This window comes from Heteronotia binoei, chromosome 2 (genome assembly GCF_032191835.1).
Source record: "Heteronotia binoei isolate CCM8104 ecotype False Entrance Well chromosome 2, APGP_CSIRO_Hbin_v1, whole genome shotgun sequence".
NCBI lineage: Eukaryota > Metazoa > Chordata > Lepidosauria > Squamata > Gekkonidae > Heteronotia > Heteronotia binoei.
Window position 1 is genome coordinate 170,975,890 of NC_083224.1, and position 24,831 is coordinate 171,000,720.

The 24,831-nt window shown below is 44.9% G+C and overlaps 1 protein-coding gene across 9 annotated transcripts in view; it reads left to right on the forward strand.

Annotated features, from left to right (window-relative positions):
- The window catches only part of UAP1 (UDP-N-acetylglucosamine pyrophosphorylase 1), a 33,789-nt gene extending 13,101 nt beyond the window's left edge, over positions 1-20,688 (forward strand). For 3 of the 9 annotated variants that reach the window (XM_060232434.1, XM_060232435.1, XM_060232433.1), the window contains exons 4-11: positions 318-493; positions 4,711-4,883; positions 6,241-6,434; positions 8,335-8,478; positions 10,283-10,471; positions 11,351-11,398; positions 16,998-17,064; positions 20,100-20,688. In XM_060232434.1, the coding sequence (XP_060088417.1) occupies positions 318-493; positions 4,711-4,883; positions 6,241-6,434; positions 8,335-8,478; positions 10,283-10,471; positions 11,351-11,398; positions 16,998-17,064; positions 20,100-20,192 (1,084 nt within the window). In that variant the 3' untranslated portion in view covers positions 20,193-20,688. The remainder of the gene's footprint in view (positions 1-317; positions 494-4,710; positions 4,884-6,240; positions 6,435-8,334; positions 8,479-10,282; positions 10,472-11,350; positions 11,399-16,997; positions 17,065-20,099) is intronic. The other 6 variants (XM_060232437.1, XM_060232438.1, XM_060232436.1 and 3 more) reach the window with 2 other exon arrangements.
- Positions 20,689-24,831: the final 4,143 nt, after the last annotated feature.

Genomic DNA, 24,831 nt, shown 5'->3' on the forward strand with positions numbered 1-24,831 from the left:
CTGCTAGTGGGAGATAAGACTCTGAACACTTGATTACCTGTGATCCAGTCTGAATTGCACTTGTGATCTCTTGGGAGCCCTTGGGATACAGCCTTTTAAAACCTAACAAAAAAGGATGGGGGGAATAGAGTACGTGTGTGTGTGTGTGAGTGAGAATAGGAGAAAAAATATATCATGGCTTGGGTGTCCCAGGATGCAATCCTAGGGACACTTTTCTTGGAATAAGTACCACTGAACACAATCGGGCTTGCTTCATAGTAGACCTGCCTATGATTGCTGTCTTAGTGAGCTAGGATTCTCTTCTTGTGCTGGGACAGGTACATCATGACAAGCGGCAGGACGATGGAGTTGACCAAAGAGTTCTTTTTAAAGCACAAATACTTTGGTTTGAAGAAGGAAAATGTGATCTTCTTCCAGCAGGGTATGCTGCCTGCTATGGACTTTGATGGGAAAATTCTCCTGGAAGAGAAGGGCAAAGTTTGTATGGCACCAGGTGTGTGGTTTTTGAAGTATTTTTATAGTAAACAAGAATACAAATTTATGTTATTGGAATAGACTTGACAGAAAGCATCCTAACTCGACTAGACTGAGACATTTCAGGGACAGAAAGTTTCATGTAACTACAGCTGGCAACTGGTGGAAAAGATCTTAGTTACTCTGACCTACTGTCCTAATAGGCAAAATTATTTAATCACCTCTCTCTGTGTAACTTTTAAAAAATCATTTATACCAAATTACAATGCTTCATACTACTAAATTTTGTCATCCGTGCCTTATTGCATTGTTTACTGGACATTTCATGCTCTCTAATTACGTTGTTTTCAGTGTATAATCTGCCAATAAACTTGTCGTTCAAATTAAGTAATGATTACAGATAGTTAAAAAAAAATTGCAGCATTGACTACATGGGGTTTTCAAGGCAAGAGATGTTCAGAGATAGTTTGCCATTGCCACTGCATAGCAACCCTGGGATTCCTTGGTGGTCTCCCCTTCATATACTGAGCGGGGCTGATCCTGCTTGGCTTTTGAGATCTGACAAGATTGGGCTAGCCTGGGCTATCCAGGTCAGGGTTGGTCATAAATTACACTAAGCTTAATATTGTCAGTAACTGTTTTCTTTTATTCAATATGGCATTGTCAAAATATATCAAAAGAATATCAGTACTTTAATCTTTTTAATATTTAGGGTCATTGCAGTAGTATCTTGGAGTCAAAGTGACATCTCAAAACCACTTCTAAAAATAAATAGACGTACTCTCAGTTTGCCATGCCAGTTAAAACTGAGCCTGCAGTTAGGACTTCGAACTGTTTGATGTAATATAAGTATCAGAAAACAAAATGGTTGAGGACTGCAGTGGTTATGAAAAGCAGTGGCCTCCTGGGTTCTTTCCCTCCTCCTTTATCCTTTCCTGTTTAAGATCCCTCCCTATGACTAAAATATAGCTTGTATGCCATCCATCCAGCTGTATTGTGGGATTAATATATGGTGTCAACTAGCAGTTTAATTGATGAATAGTGTTGGATTTTAGCTGCATTTTTTATATTATGTACTGTTGTATATTACATATTGTAAGCCACCCAGAGTGCTGCTTGTGGGAAATTGAGTGGGGTAGAAATCAAATAAACTAAACTAAAAGTGGCTGTACAATCTTAAGAGAGATGCATTGGTTTTTACTGTATCCCAGTTGGAAAACTTAAGCACCATTTCATCCATGACTTTCTTTAAAACATTATGTAGTGGGCATCCTATTATTCCATCATTTGGCCTCCCTTGTGGTGACAATTGTGCTTCATTGCAGTGCTATCTTATTGTTATTACCATCGTTTAAGGTGGCCTTACAACTGGTTACTGATACTCTGTGCCCTGTCCGCTGGAGGTGCTTTTTATTTATTGTTTTTACTCCTTTCCTATGGTGTTTTAACTTTGATATGTAGGTTTTTTATTGTTATTATTATATGTTGTGATCTGCCTTGAGCCCGTTTACCGGAAAAGGCAGAATATAAGCCTACTAAATGAAATAGTTCCTTGGGGAAAAAAAACTATTGATCCAGCACTTTACAAAGAACAGCTTTAGTTTAGGTGTTTAATCTGAAACAAGAAGGCATCTTGTGAGGAAAATAGGCAATAGAGATTTTGTAGGAGAGAAGAATGACATAGTAGGTTGACATAGTCATCTTGTTCAAATCTCTCTCTCTTAAGCTGTTTCTTCAGCTATCTTAGGCCACACTGCTCACTTCTTCAGATACAGCTAGAATGTGAGTCCATCTGCCCTGTATATTGGAGAGTGAAGTGATTTCAGATACCAGATGACATTAGCAGGCAAATTATTGTGGTAGGTGTGATTGAATCAAGTGTAAAATGACATTAGCATTAGGAAATCACACCTAATCCAGTCAGATATTATTTGCCTGCTAAAGTCATTTGGCAGCTGAAATCACTCCACTTTCCAAGGTATAGGACAGGTGGACTCATGTAGATAACTTGTAATGTCTTCCATGCTAGAAGTAACAAAATAGCCAGTAGTTGCAACCAATACTGTAAGCTGTGGAGTCTTGTGAGCAAAATTTCTACTTTGTGAGCCACTGGCGTTAAAGTTGTGAGCAAGCAATTGCTTGGGATGGGGGCTACCGTGGGAGGGCTTCTAGTGTTCTGGCCCCACTGATGGACCTCCTGATGGTGCCTGGTTTTTTGGCCACTGTGTGACACAGAGTGTTGGACTGGATGGACCATTGGTCTGATCCAACATGGCTTCTCTTATGCAGGAACACCTATCTGGAGTCCTTAAACAGAGAAAGGCTAAAAATGTCCTTGCTATTCCTGTATCTAGGCTGTACCACTTCCAGTGCATATGGGGCTTTGAATGCTCCTGCATATATATTGTTTGAACACATTACAGTATGGTGAAGTACACAATTATCTCATTGTGGCTGCACGTTTCCCCTAGCTTGAGAATACTGGTTAATATTTCACAGTCCCATGGAGGGAAATTTATTAAGAACAGTTTGAATACAGGTCTTTCCAGATCTTTCCCATAAGTATCCACTTTAATCAGGGGAGGCAGGCACAGAAGGGAAATTTACCAAGAACACTTCATTTTGAGTACAGGTCTTCCCAGATTGTTCCTGTAAACCTCCGCTTTAATCAGGAGAGGGATTGTAAGAGAGTTTATCTAGCCAGAAGCTATGAAACGGAGCCTTTGGAATGCAGCCTTTTTGTGACCCCTGGTTCCTTGCTGGGAAGACTTCCGTGACTTGGGAAGGGGGAGAGGACAACTTTCAGTGTCCTTGCCTTTGCCTGCAGCATCTCTTGCCTCTTATGTGGAGGGGCATGGAAGTGTAAGCTTTCAGGGGCTCCAGGGCTGGGAGATAGCGTGTGATTTTCTCCCTTTCTCTGGAGAGGCAAAGTTCTCTCAAACAACAAAGCAAAATAGAAGGCTCCCCAAGTGAAGGAAAGGGAGGCAGTGGTTAGTAGCCTTTTAGTAGCCTTCCTTGCTCCCAGTGTCATTTGTGTCCCAGGACAATGTATGTGAGCCTTTTACTTTGACCCATTGGCGCAGAGTGGAAAAGCTTCAGCACTGCACTCTGAGCTCTCTGATCGAACCTGAGTTCGATCCCGGCAAAAGCTGGGTTCAGGTAGCCGGCTCAAGGTTGACTCAGCCTTCCATCCTTCCAAGGTTGGTAAAATGAGGAAAGTGTAGATGACTGGGGATGGCGATGGCAAACCACCCCGTAAAAAGTCTGCTGTGAAAACGTTGTGATGCAATGTCACCCCAGAGTCGGAAACGACTGGTGCTTGCACAGGGGACTACTTTTACCTTTTATTATGGCCCAAGTTGTGTTGGAGGAAAACACAAATCGAACATGGCGGGGCTGTACATTGCCTGTCAACGTGTGTATGCTTTCTTCAGTAACTTGCAGCTGCTTTGCTCAGTTAATCACTTTCAGTTAAAATGCTTTTTTAAAAAATGGCCTCTGGCATGAGGTGCTTGCCTTTCAAGAACAAAGCTGTCTGGGCCCTGGATACCAAATGAAATTTGGAGAGCCAGTTTGGTGTAGTGCTTAAGTGTGCGGACTCTTATCTGGGAGAACCGAGTTTGATTCCCCACTCCTCCACTTGCACCTGCTAGCATGGCCTTGGGTCAGCCATAGCTCTGGCAGCGGTTGTCCTTGAAAGGGCAGCTGCTGTGAGAGCCCTCTCAGCCTCACCCACCTCACAGGATGTCTGTTGTGGGGGACGAAGGTAAAGGAGATTGTGAGCCGCTCTGAGACTCTTCGGAGTGGAGGGCGGGATATAAATCCAATGTCGTCGTCGTCTTCTCCTGTGGGAACCTCCCTGGTCCCTTTGGCCTTGGAGGAGGCACTATTCCAGGTGCTGTGCCAGTGGTTGATGTAATCCTGGGGGATAGGTGAAGTGCTTCCTTTAGCTATAACACCCCCATGAAGGAACGTCTTGAGAGCCATAGCAGACTTTCTTCTGACGGAACAAGAACTTAGTTTCTATTTAGAAACTATTTGTGGCAAAACGAATTAATGTCTGTAGTGGTTCTTCTGATGCGTCTGTTTATTGAGAATATGATAAATTATAAACTGCTGCACATAGCCTGCCCTTTTGGGGCTGGCGATGCCCAAGAATGATGGGATAGAAAGCGAGTTCAATTGGTGACTGTTTGGCACCCTGAAGTATTCTCTCTTCCCATATCGTTCTTAAAGATGGCAATGGTGGTCTGTACCGAGCCTTAGGCACCCATCGGATCATGGAGGACATGGAAAGGCGAGGTGTCGGCTACATCCATGTCTACTGTGTCGACAACATTTTGGTGAAAGTGGCTGACCCCTGGTTCATTGGGTTCTGTGTACAGAAGGGAGCTGATTGCGGAGCAAAGGTACGTGGTGTTGGCAGGAGGCTGCATGCAATGAATTCCTCTCCCCTCCAGTCCTCCTTTTCTGTTTCTCTGGTACAGTGACACTGTGTAGTCTTGGGGATCAGGCACGGACAGCTGCTGTGCTGTTGGATCCAGAAAAATAACAGATGGAAAAATAGATGGAAAGAATTGCTCTAGTTTCAACCATAACCTCACTAGGTGGCCCCAGGCAAGCCAGCGTTCTCTCAGCTTCAGACTCTCTCCCTCCCAGGATGATGTTGTTGGGATTGCTGAGAAAGTATGTTTGATTTTTATCTAAGTCCTTAATGTATACTGTGTAAAATGGTGAGCATTGTCACATAGCTACGAAAATAGTTGGCACGTTAGCTTCACTGTCAAGTTGGGAGCATGCAGGCTTTTGGGTTGAATAGAGTCCTGTAGAACAAAACAAAGTGCAGATGAAATCACAGCAGAGATTTCTGCAGGAAAAAAATCCATTGCAGAAGGAGTTCTTTGTTGTTCTTCTGCCACCTCCTGGTCTAAAAGGTTTCCTTATGCGGTAGAACCCATCCAATTTTTCCCCTTCAAGGATTGCAACGCAGCTTTATTTAATTCCCTGTACTGTGTAAAGGGAGTGTGTTTCAGAATAAGTGGCCCACTACAAGACTCCAAGGATTTGTCTCCTAGTAGCTCCATTTCCCAGTTCTGTATTTCTAATTAAGTAGTGAGCAGGGTGACTCTCTCTTCCAGCTGATGGAAGAAGTTGAGCATTCTTACACTGACTTTTTGTGCTGCTTGCTGAAGGAGAGGGATGATTGAGCTGGCTGTGTAGTTGGCTGCATGAACAAATAGGCATGCAATGCGGATTCCAGGTTGGGGTTCGATCACTTTGCCATCCTTACAGTTGTCTCAAGGACTCCGTTTTGTTTTCCTTTTGTTGGATTTGTATTTGTCTTTTTATGGCACAATGAACACATGAAGCTGCCGTCAGACCCTTGGTTCGTCAAAGTCAGTATTGTAGTCAGACTGGCAATGGCTGTCCTGGGTCTCTGGCAGAGGTCTTTCACATCATCCTTTTAACTGGAGGTGTCAGGGATTGAACCTGGGACCTTCTATATGTAAAGCAAAGGCTCTTCCACTGAGCCACAAGTCCCTCCCCACTGTGATGAAATTATTAGCTTCACCCAAACACAGAATAACCTATCCTTTACTTTGGTGTGATACTTCTTGGGGAGGGCCCCGTACGATGCCTTCAGAGCTTATCCAAGCCTAGCCTTGGCTTTGAGGATACATCTGTCCATCTTCTGTTCTGGCCATATGTTTCCCTTGCCATTTCTGGCAGCCCTTTGAACTGCATGCTGCGTCTGTTCTCTCTTAGGTAGTGGAAAAGACCAATCCCACCGAGCCAGTTGGTGTGGTGTGCCGAGTGGACGGCGTCTACCAGGTGGTGGAGTACAGTGAGATCTCTTTGGCAACGGCACAGAAGAGGAGTCACGATGGCCGGCTTATGTTTAATGCTGGAAACATCGCCAACCACTACTTCACGATGGAGTTCCTGAAAGATGTTGTCAAGTATGGCCATTCATGGACTGTTTACGTAACTTTATGCTAAATATTTTTCACCCTTCTGCTACAGGTCAAATTTTTTTTATTTAGTCAACACTCTTTTCTTTCAAACATTCTTGGGGTGTTGCATCTTTTCCTGGTTTATATCTCCCCCCCTCATCCTAGGTTTTCTGCTGTCTCCCTATTCATTGCTGAGAATGTAGAATCAATTGGTATGTGCAGCAGAATCAACTTGGGATCCTTTTTTCTCTGGACTGTACCACTTCTAAGTGGAGATGGAAGACAGGAATTGTATGTTTGAATTAGCCTACCATGGTTTGCTGCAGCTTAGTTTGGTGTAGTGGTTAAGTGTGCGGACTCTTATCTGGGAGAACTGGGTTTGATTCCCCACTCCTCCACTTGCATCTACTAGCATGGCCTTGGGTCAGCCATAGCTCTGGCAGAGGTTGTCCTTGAAAGGGCAGCTGCTGTGAGAGCCCTCTCCAGCCCCACCCACCTCACAGGGTGTCTGTTGTGGGGGAGGAAGATAGAGGAGATTGTGAGCCGCTCTGAGACTCTTCGGAGTGGAGGGCGGGATATAAATCCAATATCTTCTTCTTCATATTCCTCTTCTTAGCTTTTTTTGGGGGGGGGGTCCCGAGCATGCTGTATTCCCCTCTCCCCATACCAGGGAGGTCTTTTCTGTCTCCCCTTCAGATTTAGGGAATTTTGAAATGTGCATCTACCTACTTAGTGTGCATCTACTTAGGGTCTAGTTTATGAAGGGTTATGCTTCAGAAAGTCATTATTTTTGGCCAGTGTTCTTAAATGGAAGAAGAGAAACAGTAGAGTACAAATTTACCCCCATTGGTCCCCCAGTCAATGCACATGAAATAAAGAAGGGTCTTGACTTCTTGTTTTTATCAGGTAAGGTGCCCCGGGGGAGATACCCCAAAGTTATTTAAACCATTTTTTTTTTTACTGGTAGGCCTCAATATTGACCAATCTGTACACTCGGATTAGTCCCACAAGTATGTTTCCAGATGGGTGGAAACAAAACATAGTTCCAGTGTTCAGAAAGGGCATTGAGTAGGACCTGTGTAATTACTGTCCAATACACCTTTTGGACATATTCTCCAAAGTTATATAGTAAATTTCTCTTGGAGGAATCCAGTCATGTAATCCATTCTAAAAGCTTATACTGTGATAGGTCTTTTACATTTTTTAAAACATTGTATAACTTTTAAAAGTTTGTTTTTAAATGTTTTTCCCGCCACCAGTCTTTATATTCCAGCTTTGGGATGATTTAGCAGTGACCAGAGCAGTAAATCTATAAACAAACATTCACCCCAGGGGCTTCTGCCTTTGCATGCTAAAAGCTTCTGCAAATAAGTGCCATATTTAGTTAACGTGGAGGGTCAACTGAGGGATGTTAATTAAACTGTCTGAATTCTGCCTGCTTTTGGCCCAAGGCCTCCCTGTTCAGGTGTCCGTAAATACAGAACTTTTCAAAATTCCACTAGATTCTGCTTCTCCCACCCTGCTTTTGCAATTGTCCACCTTCCCTCTCTCTCTTCCTTGTTGCAGTGTGAGGTTGCCTTGTCCAATATTCAGTTTGCAGCAGCAGCTAGCCAGATGGCTTGCAAGCATGGCATGAAGGGCGTTCCCATCTGTTGTTGCTTGCCCCCAGTATCTGGTATGTGGAAATTGCATTTGACCGTTGATAGATCCAGCCCTCCATGTGTGATCCAGCTGCTGATCAAACTATGCATGCTTTGAATGGAACCTGCAAGGCTGTGTAAATTACCTAAGATCCTTTCAAGTTACCTGTGACAGGCTCAGACATTTGTATTGCGTTTGTAAGCTTCTGATCTGCCCACTTTAAGCATCTTTGAGTCTGATTTTTTTTCTTAACTTGTTGTTCCAGCATTTATGAACCACAGTTGCAACACCACATAGCCCAGAAGAAGATCCCATACATGGATGAGGCCACTGGGAAGCCTTTGAATCCAGACAAACCAAATGGGATTAAGATGGAGAAGTTCGTATTTGACATCTTTCAGTTTGCCAAGTAGGTTCACTGGCCTTTCCAGCTCGCTTGTCTGTCTGTGGTCAAGAGTATTGTGTCTGCCACATTGCCTTTTGCATTCTGTACCACTCCACCAGTGTGGTCTGGTGGTCAGTGTGTTGTGCTATGAGATTAAGAGCCAGTTTGGTGTAGTGGTTAAGTGTGTGGACTCTTATCTGGGAGAACGGGGTTTGATTCCCCACTCCTCCACTTGTAGCTGCTGGAATGGCCTTGGGTTAGCCATAGCTATCATAAGAATTGTCTTTGAAAGAGCAGCTGCTGTGAGCCCTCTCAGCCCCACCCACCTCACAGGGTGTCTGTTGTGGGGGGAGAAGATATAGGAGATTGTAAGCCGTTCTGAGTCTGTTTCAGAGAGAAGGGCAGGGTATAAATCTGCAATCGTCTTCATCTGGTCAACCCAGATTTGGATCCCTGCTCTGCCATGGAAGCTGGCTGAGTAACCTTGAGCCAGTTGTGCTGTCTCAACCTAACCTAGGCCCTGACCTGGATAGTCCAGTCTAGCCCGATCTCATCAGAACTTGGAAGTTAAGCAGGGTCAGCCTTAGCTAGAATTCGAAAGGGTGACCTTCAAGGAATAACAAGGTCATGATGCAGAGGCAGGCAATGGCAAACCACCTCTGAAACATCTCTTGCCTTAAGAAACAAGTCTAGCTCACCACTTAGTAGGGCATGATGCTAAAAGAGTATAAAACTTCTGCCTGCTAAACAATCTTAGGCTCTTCTGGCTATATTATACAGAATGCCATATGGCAATGAATTAATTAATTAGCCTAACCTAGCTTACAGGTTTGCTGTTGTAAGGACAAAATGGTGTAGGGGAGATTAAGTGTTGCAAACTGCCTTGGGAAGGAAACCAGAGAATGAAGAAATACATCAGTGTGAACAAATAAACTCTGTTGCATAACTTTCAGTTTTTAAAAAAGCTATGTTTTACTTCTCAGGGCTTCCGAATGTAAAAGGAATGCTCATCGTTTTATGGGGTGGTGGAGCGGGCCAGCTCTGTGGCAGGCTGGGGAACTTTGCTGCCCTGAAACTTCAGACACAGACAGCAGGGGGAGGTGCAAGAAGGTCTCATTATACAGAGATCAGAAAGAAGTATTTTGCATGACCCTCTGATAGTTGAGGTGTATATTCACTTCAAGAGGTTTCTACTCCACTCTTCTCTCCAGCAGGGACCTGATGCAGCTTACAAAATACAATTTAGATAAACAGGAAAAAGGAAACAAGCGATGCAACGCATGACATCCTAGGCTAGTCCTGGATCTGCTGGCCCAGGTTGTTGAGGGCCACAAGCAGCGACGCTTGGGCTAGAGTCCTTGAGCTAGGGGGTGACCAAATGGGCCAAACAGCTGCAACAGAGGGAGTGGGGAGGAACAGAAGCTTCAGCCCAGATCTCATTCAGCTGGCAAGTGTTCCCAACCTTTTCCCCATGGGGATGGTGTGGCTTGTTTGACATGCATGTGGCTTTCAAGGATCATTCATTAATTTACTGTGAGACTGTCTTGGGAATCAGTGGTGGGAATAAGTTACGGTACCTTGGAAATCTGCTCAAGGGACCTGTGGTGTTTCTGACCTCATTCTGTTGCCCCATCTTTAGGCTGCTGTGGCCTCTGTCTGAAGGCTTCGAACTCTAAGGAGACTGTAGGCGGGGTTTCCATTGTAGGGTTTTCCTTTTGTTGCCTTGTCTCAGTCTTTGTCACTCCATGTGGCATCTGAACTTACTACTAATGCCCAGCTGCAAGTTGGCACGTGCCAGACCTTCTTCTTTCTGTCCTGTCCTGTCCAGGAAGTTCGTGGTATACGAGGTGCTGCGAGAAGATGAGTTCTCCCCATTGAAGAATGCTGATAGCCAAAATGGCAAGGACAACCCCACCACCGCACGTCACGCCCTCATGTCGCTGCACCACCGCTGGGTCCTCAACTCTGGTGGCCACTTTGTGGATGAAAATGGAACCCGCCTTCCTGCCATTCCCTGGTAAGATGTTTTTGGCCTTCCTCCTTTTGCCTCTAATATTTTGTTATTGAAGCATGGGGAGGGGCTGTGGCTCAGCCATAGAGCACCTCTTTTGTACGCAGAACACCCTAGGTGCTTTTCCCAGCATTTCCACTTAAATGACTCAGGTAGCAGGTGAAAACCTTCTACCTGAGACCCCCGGAGAGAAGACAGTACAGACTTTGGTAGACCATTGAGGCAGGATGCAATCTTTCTGTGTTTCACATGACAGCATTCCCAAACTTAACAAGCTGCAGACGTCTCTGGTGCATAATCTCCCTGCACCCCCACAATCCCTGATGCCATTTTCATTGGCTAAGGCCATTGTACTGTGATGCAGATAGCCCAGGCAAGCCTGATCTCATCAGATCTCGGAAGTTAAGTAGGCCCAGGTAGCAGATCCTGGGAAAGATACCTGTCAGACCCAGTGATCCAAAACACTGGGTAATGGGACTTGACTGATCAAGTGAGTTATTAGTCTTGATTGTTTTGGGGGCAGGGGAAATCCTGGTAGTTAAAAACAGCATTCATGTGAACAAGGAATGGCCTGAGACATATTATCTTAGGAATCACATGATTTTTCAGAAAGATGGACAAGATGTCTGGCAGGGGAACTGAGTGCAAAGGTCAGGCAAACTTTCTTCTGTGAATGTGTGGAAAGTTCTCTATTTTACAAGTGAACTCTGGGGGGTGAAGCACAACTGATTCAGCCAACAGCACTTCCCAGCTCCGCTCCAGATATATTGAATTGACTTTGTTCCCAAACCCCGTATTGAGTGCTGGAGGGGGGTGGGCAGGAGGGTGCTAGTTAAATTGACAGATCCTCTAACTCCATTCATCCTTTTTCTCCCCATGGGACAGCAGCACAAACGGAAGGTCAGATGCAGTCTCAGCTGATGACAATCACAAGTAAATATACCCTGCTGGACTGTTGGGGGATGCATGGTTATGGGGCTCTGCTTGTGATCAAACTAACATCTTTCTGCAGCATGCAGGATCTTCGCTTGGTTTTGCAGAGGAGGGTTGTTTTGTCACTGGGATAGATTTGTCTCTCTTAGTAGTTGTCCTTGGAATTGTAACCCGTGTGTGCGTGTCTGAAAGATCCTGTAGCTACTGCTGGTTGCGTGGTAGCTTGACCACATTCCTCTGGGGAAATCTGACTCTTTACAGGGCTTAACTCAGAACTTCCAGGAGCTGGCGTCTTGTTCCCTGCAGCAGCTTTTGAGTCTCAACAAGATAGAAAAGCGTGTTCTTAGGTCTGAATTCTTTTGGATTTTATTCTTTTTCTTGCTCAGAAAGCTTAGTAATATATATACATAGATGTGTGTATACATGTATTGTCCAGGGTTGGTGCCACTGCCCCTGTACTTACCACAGGGGACTACAAGCCCCACTAACGGCAGTGTGCTGCACCAGCAATCTGTGAAGCTGGGGAAGTTGTCTGCCGGGTTGCAACAGGGCATGGCCTTGACCAAGTCTGCTTGCAAGTTGGCTGGCTTGAAGGAGCCCGACTGGCTCTCAGCAGCATGCTTAGCACCAGAAGCCAACTCAGCTGAGTTTCTACCAGAGGCGACACTGACACTAAGACCCAGAGGAGCTCTTCTAGGGGGGGCAGGACAGCAGGCAGCACTGACCTTCTTAGAAGAGGTCGTGTAGGGCAGCCAGCTCTTTAAAGAAGTTCAGGGGGAAGGACCAGTGAGCTCACTAATCCAATGGCCTAGGGGCCTGTTACTCCCTTGACTGGGCTGAGGAGAGAGGGTTGGCTGAGTCCAGGGTTGGCCCTCTCTTGGGGAAGCATTTAAAGGGTGTGCCCAGGAATTAGCCAGGGAGGAAGAGTCACATCTATTCCCTGGCAGGTACTTGGCAGAGTTGTGTGGGGAAATTGGGTGAAAGGACCTCCCCCCTTGCTTTGTTCAGAGGCTCTGTCTGAGGGCAGTTGCCCAACAAAAAGCAACCTTGGAGAGTGAGACAGCTGTGGACTCAGGCCCAGCTCCAGTGGATCCTGACATTATTTAGAGTCTAAATAATGTCAGAATCCACTGGAACTGGGTCTGAGTCCAGAGCTGAGGCTGGTGTCAATCACCTGGCCCGCGGGCCAAATGCGGCCCACCCAAGGCTTTGATCAGGCCCCCGGGGCTCTTTTCTCCCCCCTCCTCCCCCTCCTGTCCTTACCCTTTGAAGCTCCCAGACTTTTACAGCTCCCAAGCTCTTTGAAAATTCCAAGCTGAGACTCTTTCAGTTTCAGCCTGGAAACTTCAAAGGCTCTTTGAAGCACACTTTGAGGCTCTTCCTGCCTTTCTTTGCTGGCTGCTGCAAGGAAACGTGGGGTGGATTTTAAGATCCATTTCACATTTTCCTTGCAGCTTTGTCTGTACTCTGCAATGGTTTCAAATGGAGTGGAGATGGTTACATTTTCAGCTTTCCTATAGCTAGCTGAAACTCATGCTTCCTGGAGTTGTGTCCTTGCAAGCAAGGGTTGTTGCTTCCAGCCAGCTTATCTCTCCTGAATGGACCTAACCTAGTGAGGCTCTAATGTGGGAACCCACAGCCAAAGGGGGATATTATACTGGAAAGGCTTTGCCAGTCTGAGTAGACTGGTGGGGAGAAGTGTGCAATGCCATTTCATTGTTTCCACAGAGTCAGAGCCTTGTGTTTTTTCTTGATATTTTATTTTAAAAATTGCATTGCCAAATTTCACTAGTCCCCCACTTTTCCAACATAAACCATTGGAAGAGTTTTAAGCATGTTTGTATTTTAAGTTTTTAAAAATATCTTTAATTGGGTTTGTCTGTGTCCACTTTAAAGTCTATATCTCCACTACCTGGCATATTTTATGACACTCATGGCCCGGCCCCACAAAGTCCCGTTTGTGTCAGATCTGGCCCTCCTAACAAATGAGTTTGACACCCCTGATTTAGACATTATACACAGACATGGACATACAGACAAATGGACATATGATTTTTTTTACTGTTTCACTGTGAGTGAGACATCTATCAGAAAGGCACAGCTACATTGGGTGGGGGAGTTCATGAATATGTGAAATGAAGCAAAGTTGAGTATATTTCAATTGCAGTTGAAAACAACGTGGCAGGTGCTATTTTGATGCATTCTTAAGATGTATCTTGTTGATGGAAATCCCTTCTGATGGCAGAGTTTTCCATTGGATCTTACCCTAGATCTGCAATATCGGAATCTATTTTTGTTTGTTAGGTGCCTGTCTTAACATGTATGCTGTCCTCGCTTTAACACCCCCCTCCCCCAAACACAGGGTTGGAACCACTCCCATCTTTACTAATTCCCCACTTTACTAGTGCCTGCATTCCATGTGGCACTTGTCCTTGTTGTTGGCCTACCTGAGAGTTCCACTGATGGAGGTGCTACTCCTGCTGTATTAATGTTATTGCCTCGTGCAACCAAAAAGGGGCCAGGCTTTAGCTCTCCAGGAGCTAGTTTGGGCCAGGGACCCTCCTGTTGCTGATCTTTGCTTCTAAGAATTTAGAAGATTTGGAAGTCCTGGAAAAGAGAGAGAATGTTCTTCCTGCATCTTCCCTCTGCCTCTGTTGAGAGACTGGCATGAATACCCAGTGGCAGTGCTAGGTTTTGTACTTTTGCAGATTTGCAGTCAAGATGTATTCTTTTGCCTGCTGTTACTGCGTCAGTTGCACACTAGTGCAGGATTTACAGTTGTTAAAAAGAAAGGGAGGTGAGATGTGAAAAGTTCAAAACAAGCAGAAGACTTTCCAGAGGGGAGACCCACAACCACCTGGCATGAATAAAGGCAAGGAGACTAAGAGGAGACTAAGGGGAGGGATGGTGGCTCAGTGGTAGAGCATCTGCTTGGGAAGCGGAAGGTCCCAGGTTCAATCACTGGCATCTCCAAAAAAGGGTCCAGGCAAATAGGTGTGAAAAAGCCTCAGCTTGAGACCCCGGAGAGCCTCTGCCAGTCTAAGAAGACAATACTGACTTTGATGGACCAAAGGTCTGATTCAGTATAAGGCAGCTTCATATGTTCATATGTTCATGTTCAAGAGAAAGAGAGCGTGTCATAGATACAGGAAGCACTGGAAAGTGCACTAAACAAGGCAAGCCCAGCATTTGCAAGTTGTAATCAAGTAATTTTGCAGTCTAAACACAGCTAGAGGGGTTTCTATGCAGACTTCTCTAACATATTCTTCCATCCAAGAGAAGTCCCCGGGGTTACTTGATGTAAACCATTATAGTATTAGTGTTGCAAAAGCCTTTGTGACTATTGCAACTGTCTTTCCAGCTGATGTCTGACTTTACACAGTTCTAGTGGTGACAGATCACAGGGCTTCTGTCTTGTGCAATGCTTTTAAAAGCTGTTATCAGATGTATCCTACTATACAAAGAGTAATACAGTCAAGGTTTTCTGCCAGATCTGTAAATATCTATTCTGGAAGAAAGCTTAGGTTATTTGACAGACCCAATGAAACTATCAGGGAACCAAACACACATGGTCCTTTTTTAAAAAAAAACCATGTTCGCACACATATGCATAGTCAAGTGATTGACAAGATGTATTGGGAAAAGTTAACTTGTAGTCTCAAGAAGCAAAGTTGTTTGTTTCCTTTAATTTGGGAATTCTGGCTCAGTTCTAGTTACAGTGTATCTTAGTTTCTGAGTAGCATGCAGAACTTCCACTGCAGTTTAGTTCCAAGCAACACTGAATGACATTTGAGCTTTGAGCCCATTTGGAAAGACCATTGGGGTTCGTGAAGCCATCCATTCACTGGTAACTTACCATGGTGTTGTACAGACAGCACGTGGCAAGGCAACTGTAGCATCCTGTAAAGCTACAATGTGAGTTTTACCATCACTCTTCTGCTTCTTCATATCTCGAATCAAGTACAAATTGTGCGGGTAGAGATTCCGCCTCTTGGTGGGGCTGTTTAAAGGGCTCATCAAGTGGTTATACGCACCCTGTAAGTCACCACTTAATGTGGCCTCCTGTATTGATCCTGCATAATGTTGGCCAAATGCCTTGGCATCCTTTCTGGAAATCCTGTAAGAAGCAAGGCGGGGTAGTACCTATCACAGTGATGGTGCTCTTTTGGCTTGTTCTGCTGGTCAAGGCAGCTGTCTTGTTGAGTGTGCTGGAATCATAAATGTCCCCTCTCTAAGCCTTCCTCAAGGTTCTTTGTCTAAGCAAAGCATTCTTGTAATGAGAAGGCCTCACACCTCAGTGGTAGAATATACATTTAGCATGGATAAGGCTTGGATTCATTCCTGAGAATCTCCAGTTGTTTGTTTTTTAAGACCATTCTGCCTTAGATTCTGAAGATCTGCCAATATGGGATAGGTATCTTCTACCCAGTCAGACAATGTCATACTCATTTTACAGCTGGGATAACAGGAATGGGCTAGGCTAATAAACCAAAGGAATTGCTTCTTGGCTTGAACAAAGGAGCTGTGAGTCTCTTGTGAAGGAACCAATATGAGCAGGTGTTGCTTCAAACATTGTTTTTCTGTAACTTCACATTGGAAAAGCCCTTCTGCGTAGGAAAAAAGCAGTGTTTGTGGATGTGTTGAACACAACTGGTTGCCTAAGTTTTATCTGCACAAAAATGCTTTCCGTGAAAAGAATCTATTGGACTATCAACTGGTTAATCTGCCTTTTAGTAGAAGAACCAGTTTGTTTAATAATACTGACATAAATTAAGCATGCTAGCTTTTTTTGGAAGCACAGAAGTAAATAGCGTAATTGAGTGAGCGAGACTAATCAGTCCTGATGATTGTGTAGAAAGTGGCTTTGATATTTTCTTGTTCATTCCCTATTAGAGTAACCACCCTAGAATCAGAACAGACTCAACATATATTGAAATACATTCTTCATTCGCAGCCTTGTTTTAACTTTGGGTGCGTTCATGCTACACTAAATGAGTTTTGCAACTGGGTTTTTACTGTGTAAAAATAGCAAAAATCCACTTGCAAAACACATTATTTGGTGTAGTGTGAATGCACCCTCAGGCTGATCTGCTGGTTTCCCACCCCCACCCCACATATTAGCAATCCTGGAAATTCATGAATATTTTGAAGTGGCCCAGATGAACTGAGTTGAAGACCTGAAGTGGCATTTGGGTGGCTTCTAACCATTCACGTCCTCTGATTAACGACTTGTGCTGCTTGTGTGTGTGTGAGAGAGATGTGTACATAGGGAAGAGGTTCTGTGCTTAAAACTCTCCTGCTTCCTTTTATCCATCACTGCTGGTGTCTTTCTCTTTTTTTAACAAGTGGAAGAAATTGTAGTCTGGGCTTAATTAATCCCTGTGAATCCAGATGCCGAGCACTTTTACGTGGACTCTTTCTACGCTTTTTTTCCAGCACTGGGCTGTTTCCTTGGCATGAGTGCTAAACCAGCAAAGCTGCAAGAGCACTCTCCCAAGTGCAAAAGGGTTGACATTGTAAACCAACATAAATATATATCTTGCCTTAAACTGCTGTGTTTATCTTTCTCCTCTCTCTCCCCCACCCCCTTCTTCTTTAGTCTGAAGGATGCCAGTGACTTGCCAATTCAGTGCGAGATTTCTCCTCTCGTTTCCTATGGGGGTGAAGTAAGTTGCTATGGATGCTTTATTTCCCTTCCTGTTCAAATTGGCATTTCTCTTATTGTCATGCTAAGGTCAGGTTAAACTAAATGTTGGACACAAGGCACCATAAATTATCTTCTGCACAGGCTCCATGGAGATGGAACTGGCACAGAAGATGCAGATAGGAACAGCATCTTTGGGCCTCCACCCTGAGATGGGTGTGGTGGGACTGGGGCAGCGACTTCTTTAAAAAGAAGGGAGAAATTTGACAGAGGAGAGTTTCATTAACAGCCGTAATAAGCACAACATGTTGAATATGACCCTAACTGCCACCACACTAAGAACAAAAGCCATTATAAATAAAATAAATCATTGATAGCACATAAACACATTTGGGTCAAATCCCAACATGGTCTTCAGAATTCAAACTGCTTCTCCAGAAAGCAATCTTCCTTCTCCAATCTTCTTCTCCCCTTAAATCCAATAAGGCCTAGGCCCTGCGAAGAAGCCCTCTGCAGAGGAAGTTGTACTGTGGGAAAAGACACCACTGAAAAGGCCCTGCCTTTTTTTTTCAAGTGCCTGTGGTCAGTCTGGTGCAGGGCCTCGCCCAATCGTGGGAGAGGATGGGTGGAGCCAGATAATTCTGTAATGGGGATAGCAGAAGGCTATCTTTGAAACAAAGGGGACCCTTTGCATACACTTGAGATTATGGATATCCAGTAGCTGAATCTGTTGGGATTCATTCCTGTATTAAGCTTTTTGTTTGTTCCCCTGCTTTTGCTTTGTTATCCAGAAAGTGGTGCTGGGCAGAAATAGAACAGCCATGAGAAGCCCGGTACTCTCTAGCTAACCAATAGGAGAGCAGCTTCTCTACTTGATACCACCAGATCAGGTCATGCTGATCGAGTTCATGCCAGAGCCCTCCATAGCACAGCATGTTTCATATACCTGCTTGGGGGTGGGGGAATTCATTAGCAGGAGCTGCCAGATATATATGTATGTTGAGCACTTGTGTGGCAAAGTGCCTAAAGAACTGCAGCTCCGGGGATTATTGCTGTGAGTATATGCTGTGAGAGAGACATAGTGTACCCAGAGTGACTGGTTCAAATGCTCCATATGTGTGGGAACTCCAAACAGACACAATTATTTGTCTTGGGCTGGCAACATTGAAACAGCTACTTCCTTATTTGCATAAAAACTAATTGCTCCTGTGATGGAACCGGCCCGATTCTGCCTTCAGACCCAGTCCTGTCAACTCCCTTTTGAGTTGCCAACTCCTGAAGGGAGCTTATCATCTTCCCACCACTAGGGCATGCTTCCACCACCTGTTCAATTTAGGGGTTCCTGACCAAGGAACAGGACTCCCAATCCCCCTTCCTGCCAGTTCTGTGGCCTCAAGGTCCTCTGCCAATCCAGCACCTGGTTAACACAGAGACCACAGTCCTTCTTTGGGAGACCCCTGGAGGATTGGCACCCTTGCCAACACTATGCCTTCCCTGGACTCCCCTCTAACAGTAGCGTGGTCTAAGGCGGTTGGGGAACCTATGTGGTACAGAGGGACTACCTTTTTAAACAGGCAAAATATTTAAAATTTGTAACTATATATAGGCATTTTTAAATACAGGGTGAACAGAAGTAATAAATGAAAGTAGGGATAAACGCTCCTTCTTTCCCTAATATATAACTGGCCCTGACCGTACCATCCAGAACCGACTCACCAGTCACCAAGACTCAAACTGCTTTTCCCTCCCAAAATCTATAATATAAAACACGGTTCCCGCCCAATAACTGGTTTTTCCCCTTTCAGCCTTCTGGGAGACCAGCCTTGAAAGACTTCCTGTCTCTCTAGGAGGCCTCCTCAGAAGTGCTGCTTCCAGACAGGAGAGGAGGGGGAAGGAGGAATAGACTAGGCCAAAGCCTTGCCTAGAGTTTGATAGACTTCTCTAGCCAACTCCCAGACAAGCACAGGCCTAAAATGGTGTTTCTCCACAGCTCCTAATACCCTTATCTAGTTAATACCCAAGATAACCCTTTGGGAATCATTCATCCAAATTACAGACAAGCGAAACCCACAGGCCTAAGGCTATTCATCAAGCTTGGGGCCAAACAAGAATTTGAACCAATCTCTACCAGGTGGAAATCCAAAGCTGCCTGTTAGATAGTAATTAATTTTTAACTATCTAGCACCCAGTACTGTGAAACCTGCATGGCCATTCTAGCCATCTAAATAGTCCCTCTGACTATGGAACATGGTAGAAGCACATGAAGTTACGTGGAGGTGGAAAACGTGGATAGGCTCCTGTAGTACTGCAGCTCGGAAGCACCCAGTTAAGTTGATGGGGCAATAGGTTAAAGGAAGTATTTCTTCACTTAACAGGTAATTAAACTGTGGAATTCATTGCCAGTGGGTGCACCTACTGCCACTAGCATTGTTGTTTCTAAATGGGGATTAGAAAGGAAGTTGATTTATTTGAAATGTGGTGTTGGAGGAAAGTTTTATGAATACTGTGCACCACCAAAAATAGAAATGTGGGTTCTAGACCAAATCAAACCTGAACTCTCCCTAGAAGCTAAAATGACTAAACTGAGGGGATCTTACATAGGTCACATGAGAACACAAGAATCACTGGAAAAGACAATAATGCTAGAAGTTGAAGGCAGCAGGAAAAGACGAAGACCCAGCATGAGATGGATTGATTCAATCAAGGAAGCTACAGCCCTCAAGGTTATTAACGATAGGATGTTCAGGAGGTAATTCATTCAAAGGGTCACCATAAGACGGAAGCGACTCAGTGGCACTTAACACAAACATGCAGGTTCATAGAGGAGATGTCCATTGTCTTTTACCATAACTAAAGGATACCTCCATGTCCAGAGACTGTAAATCTTGGAATACCAGTGCTAGGAGGCAGCATCAGAGACCTTGGCCTCTATGACCTCTTTAGCCCACTAGAGCAACTGGTTAGTCAGCATGTGAAATGAGGTGACGGACTGGATGGTCCACTTGTCTGATCCACCAGGGCCCTTCTTAACTTCTTGCTGCTTCTTCTTTTCACTAGGGCCTGGAAAAATTTGTGAAGGACAAAGAGTTCCATGCTCCTTTGGCTATCGACACAAATGGGGTTCACGAGCTGGTGAAGAATGGAGTGTGAGATTCCTTGGAAGATCCAGAACGTTGTGATCCTTCTTGTCACCCTGCGGGATTTCACCCCCTTCACATTGAATCCTCTCAAAATGCAGGACTTGGTTGCAATAAGAGGGCAGAAAGAGAAATCCCTCTATTCTTGACGTGCCTTCCATGCTGCAGTGCTTCAAGTCATAATAGTATTTTATATTGATCTCTATTGTTTACCTGCAAAATGTCTTCAATGGTACGGGAGTTGATCTGAAATTTTAAGAGAAAAAGTACTAGGCTGGATCAGTGAATGGTGGAGCTTTCCTTTATTGGAAGGGGGGTTCCTTGATGCAAACACTACCACTAGTGAAAGCGAGATCTGTGGGGACCCACATGTTGTGGGGAACTTCATATGGGTCTGGAATTTTGTATCTGCTGCCCATAGTCTTTTGACATCAGTTGTACCTTGCAGAGAGGTTGCACAGATGAAAGAATAAGGGAGGTAATAAAGGGAAAAAGTCACTCTGCATGAACAGCATGTCTCAAGGTTTTTGGTCTCTTGAGTTGTCTGTCTAAAATGTGCTCAACTGTATGTTCACCCACTTTCCAGTCCACTGTCAGCAATGAGTTTCACTGGTGGAGTTTGGTGCAAGCAGCTTGCTGTAGAATGTGAACTGCAGTGGACTGGGATGCTATCCTCAACAATGCCATTTAGAAGAGGATGACAAAACAAGGTTGCGCTTACCTGTAACTGTTGTTCATCAAAATAGGAGTCAATTGCACCTTTAAGACCAACTTAGTTTTATTCAGAACATAAGCTTTCGTGTGCATGCACGCTTCTTCAGATGAGGAAAGTGCTTTCAAGTGGTCTTTTGTTCAGGCGCATGGGAGGACTGCGTGGTTGCAGGCCATCCATGAAAGAATGAGCTTCCAAAGGATTTTGTTTATTCCAGAGTCCAGGAGGTCTCCCTCTTCCCCTCCAGCTTGAGCCCTGCTGTTCCAGCCCAAAGGGTCACATGATGGAGGCAGGGAGGATGCTCTTCCCCCAGTTCTTCCTTCAACACCAGGAGGTGCCGAGGACAACAGCAGAGCGGCCCACAGCAGGGAAAGGAGAGAGGGAGGGATGTGTGCCTGCACAATCGGACACGCGATGAACAACGACAGTTAAGTGCAACCTTGTTTTCATCATCATCATGGCTTCTGTGCAGTCCCACATGGGAGAATAGCAAGCCCATTTACCAAAAGAGGTGGGCATGGGGTGATCAGTGAAAGACTGATGGAAGCACTGCCTTTCCCACAGTCTTTTCTACAGCACTGCCTTTCTCATGAATCTACATCCATGGAGTAACATTTGGTGAACTTTGAAGGTGGTGACCAGGTCACTGCTTTGCAGATGTCTTCCATCGCCAGCCTGGGGAAAGAGGCTGCAGAGGAGGCCTGGGTCTGGGTGAAGTGAGCCCTCAATGCAATGAAGGATGGCATATTTGATTCAGCATAAGCCAGCCTTATGGCAGGGACCACCCACCTGGAGAGTGGGCTGAATCAGCTTTGCCTTTATTATGGGCCTTAAAGCATATGAACTGATTCCTCTTTTGTACCATCCAGGGCTTTTTTTGGTAGAAAAAGCCCAACAGGAACTCATTTGCATATTAGGCCACACCCCCTGATGCTAAGCCAGCCGGAATGGCATTCCTGTGCGTTCCTGCTCAAAAAAAAGCCCTGGAACCATCTAAATAAAATCAATCTCCCAGAAAAAAAGACTGGGAGAGTGATGTCTTGCTCTCAAAATATTTGAAAGGGTGTCACCTACAGGAGTGCAGGCAGCTGTTCCTGTTGGCAGCAGAGGACAGAATAATGGGCTCAAATTATGGGCAGAATTGGAGTGGCTGGATATTAAGGATTTTTTTTCACAGTAAGTGTAATTCAGCAGTGGAATCAGCTACTTATGGAGGTGGTGGGCTTCCCCTCACTAGCAGTCTTTAAGCAACAGCTGGAGAAACACTTGTGAGGGATGCTCTCGACTGATGGCCTGTATGGCCCCTTCCAACTCCATGATTTTGGTATGGATAGTCCAGCCTGGAGATGACCAGGAGATGTGTTTTGTAAGCCATATCCTCATTACTTAGGCATGCTCTCAGCTTGCAAATGAATATCAATCAGATCCTCCCGATCCACAACTACCATCTGAGATTCCAGGAGGCTGTTCTTCAGGCAGGTCACTAGGTAGCAGTGTTGTGCACAAAATCTCTTCTCTTAAGGAAGAAGTGTTTGTAAAGGAATAAAGTTAGAGTCCAGTGGTAGCTTTAAGACCAACGAAGGTCTATTGCTTCAGACCAACATGGCTACCCACTTGGATCTATTTGTAAAGGAGGTGGTGGACCTGATTTTCAGACGCTTCACCCATACAGTACACTGAAGGTGAAGGGGGAACTCGTATCCTCCTTTTCAGCCACGATTTATTGTAATGATGTACTGATACATGAAATGTTCTCATTGCAGCAGCATCTGGTTGAGGTGAGTGGCTTGCTGGCTCTGTTATTCCCCTCTTTCCTTTCTCCCCCTGTCCTATCACCCCCGTCCTGAATCACTTGGTTAAACCAAAGAATTTGTATAGTTTTTTCCACAGTTGGTTAAAATCAGTCTTGGGAGTCTTAAGACAGAAGGGCAGTATATTTAAAAACTATTTTTAAAAAATATAGACTTTTCTTAGAAGTTTACAAAGAAATAACCATTCAGTGTGCTGAACAAAGTTTGAGAACTGTTAAGCCGGTGTGGCGTAGTGGGGAAAAGCGGCGGTTTCGGATCTGGCGTGATCAACCGGGTTCGATTCCCCGTCTCCTACTCCACGAAACCTGCTGGGTGACCACGGGCCAGTCACGTTCTCTCAGCCCCACCTACCTCACAGGGTGCTTGTTGTGGGGAGAGGAGGGGGAGGTGGTTGTGACCTGCTTTGAGGCTCCTATCGGTGGCGAAAGGCGGGAAACAAGCGCCGACCCTTCTTCTAGAGAGCCGCCCTGAGCCCGCCTTCTGGTGGGGGAGGGCGGGATATAAGAATAAAATTTGATTTGATTTGATAAGTGTGCTGTATAGAAAGAGTGCCTAAGGCAAGAATGGTCAAGCTTGCTTAACATAAGAGCCACGTACAATAAATGTCAGATGTTTGAAAGCCACAAAACATGAATGTCGGAGGGAGGAAGGAAAATGGATTGGGGAGGTGGAGGTGAAAAGAAAGCATCTTTAACTTCAAATGCATTCTCAAAGCATCTGGCTGGCTTGGCAATGGAGAAGTGATTTAAAGAGAGAAATGCCTTCTCCAAGATAGCCAGTGGGGCAGTGAGGGTTTGGACAGCCACACGGTGTGCATGAAAGAGCCACATATGGCTCCTGAGCCACAGTTTGGCCATCTCTGGTCTAAAGCATTGGGCGCCTGCTATCTTGTACATATTCTCAATGTTTGTGGCTAGTTTTGTTTCAGTTATCAGTGTGAAATTCAGACCTGTTGTTGCCCTCTGGCACTGCTGGAGTGATACAGAAGCCACAAGAGACAGGATTATTTTGTTCCTACAGTTATATCATTCCAAACAATTCAGGATACCATACATGATCCTCTGTTTTTCCATTTTCTCTCCACAAAAATCCTGTGCGGCTGAAAAACAATGACTGGTCCCAGGGATTTGAACCTGACTCCCTCCAGGTCTTTTTTTCACTTTGGTTACCCCATTCACTCTTAGAGCATTTCTGCTCAGACAGCCTTTCAACCTTCTCTCACAAAATTCATTAGGGGAGGGGCTGTAGCCCAGTGGTAGAACACCTTGATACGCAGAAGATTCCAGGTGCAGTTCCTGGTACCTACAGATAAAAGGTAATAGGTGATATGAAAGACCATGACTTGAGACCCTGGGAAGCCACTTCTATTCCGAGCAGACACCTCAGGGCTTGATTGACCAAGTGCTTGGATTCAGGTGTCTTCATCGTTGCCTGAATAGAAGAGAGTAGCAAATTGATTGCCATAATGCTAATATGCATCCTTGCTAATGTAAGTTATGTTCGTGTTAGAGATCCAATTTAAGTTGCATATGTAAGAATGACCATAAGGAAATTGCTTCGTTGTGATCTGTGCTCTACTGCTGCTGCCCACAGAATTGCCAGCCCTTCAAACCTCCCTTGCCTGCTTCCTTCCTGACCGTAGGGCACAGCCTTATACAACTTAGAGACTCCGTGATTAGTTTTATTCTGCTGCCCCTTGGCTGCTCTTTTGTTCAACTCCTTGTGCAGTTTGAGAGACAGTCAGTTTGGTGTAGTGGTTAAGTGCACAGACTCTAATCTGGGGGAGAACTGAGTTTGATTCCTCACACCTTGGGCCAGTCACAGGTTCTCTCAGAGCTCTCTCAGCCTCACCTACCTCTCAGGGTGTCTGATGTGGGAAGAGGAAGGAGACTGTAAGCTGCTCTGAGACTCCGAGTGAAGGGATTATGAACAACTTTTTTTATACAAAATTTTTAATAAAATGACTAAATAATTAGTTTGGGGGCTAGTGCTTTAGGGATTTACCATAATGTAGGGTCCTAGCATTTCTTAATCTGGTCCTATTCACCTAACCTGTGCTTAGATTTCCATTTCTTCATCCAGTTACTGAGGTAGCTGAGGGAAGGATACCCTGTGCTCCCTGTTGCATC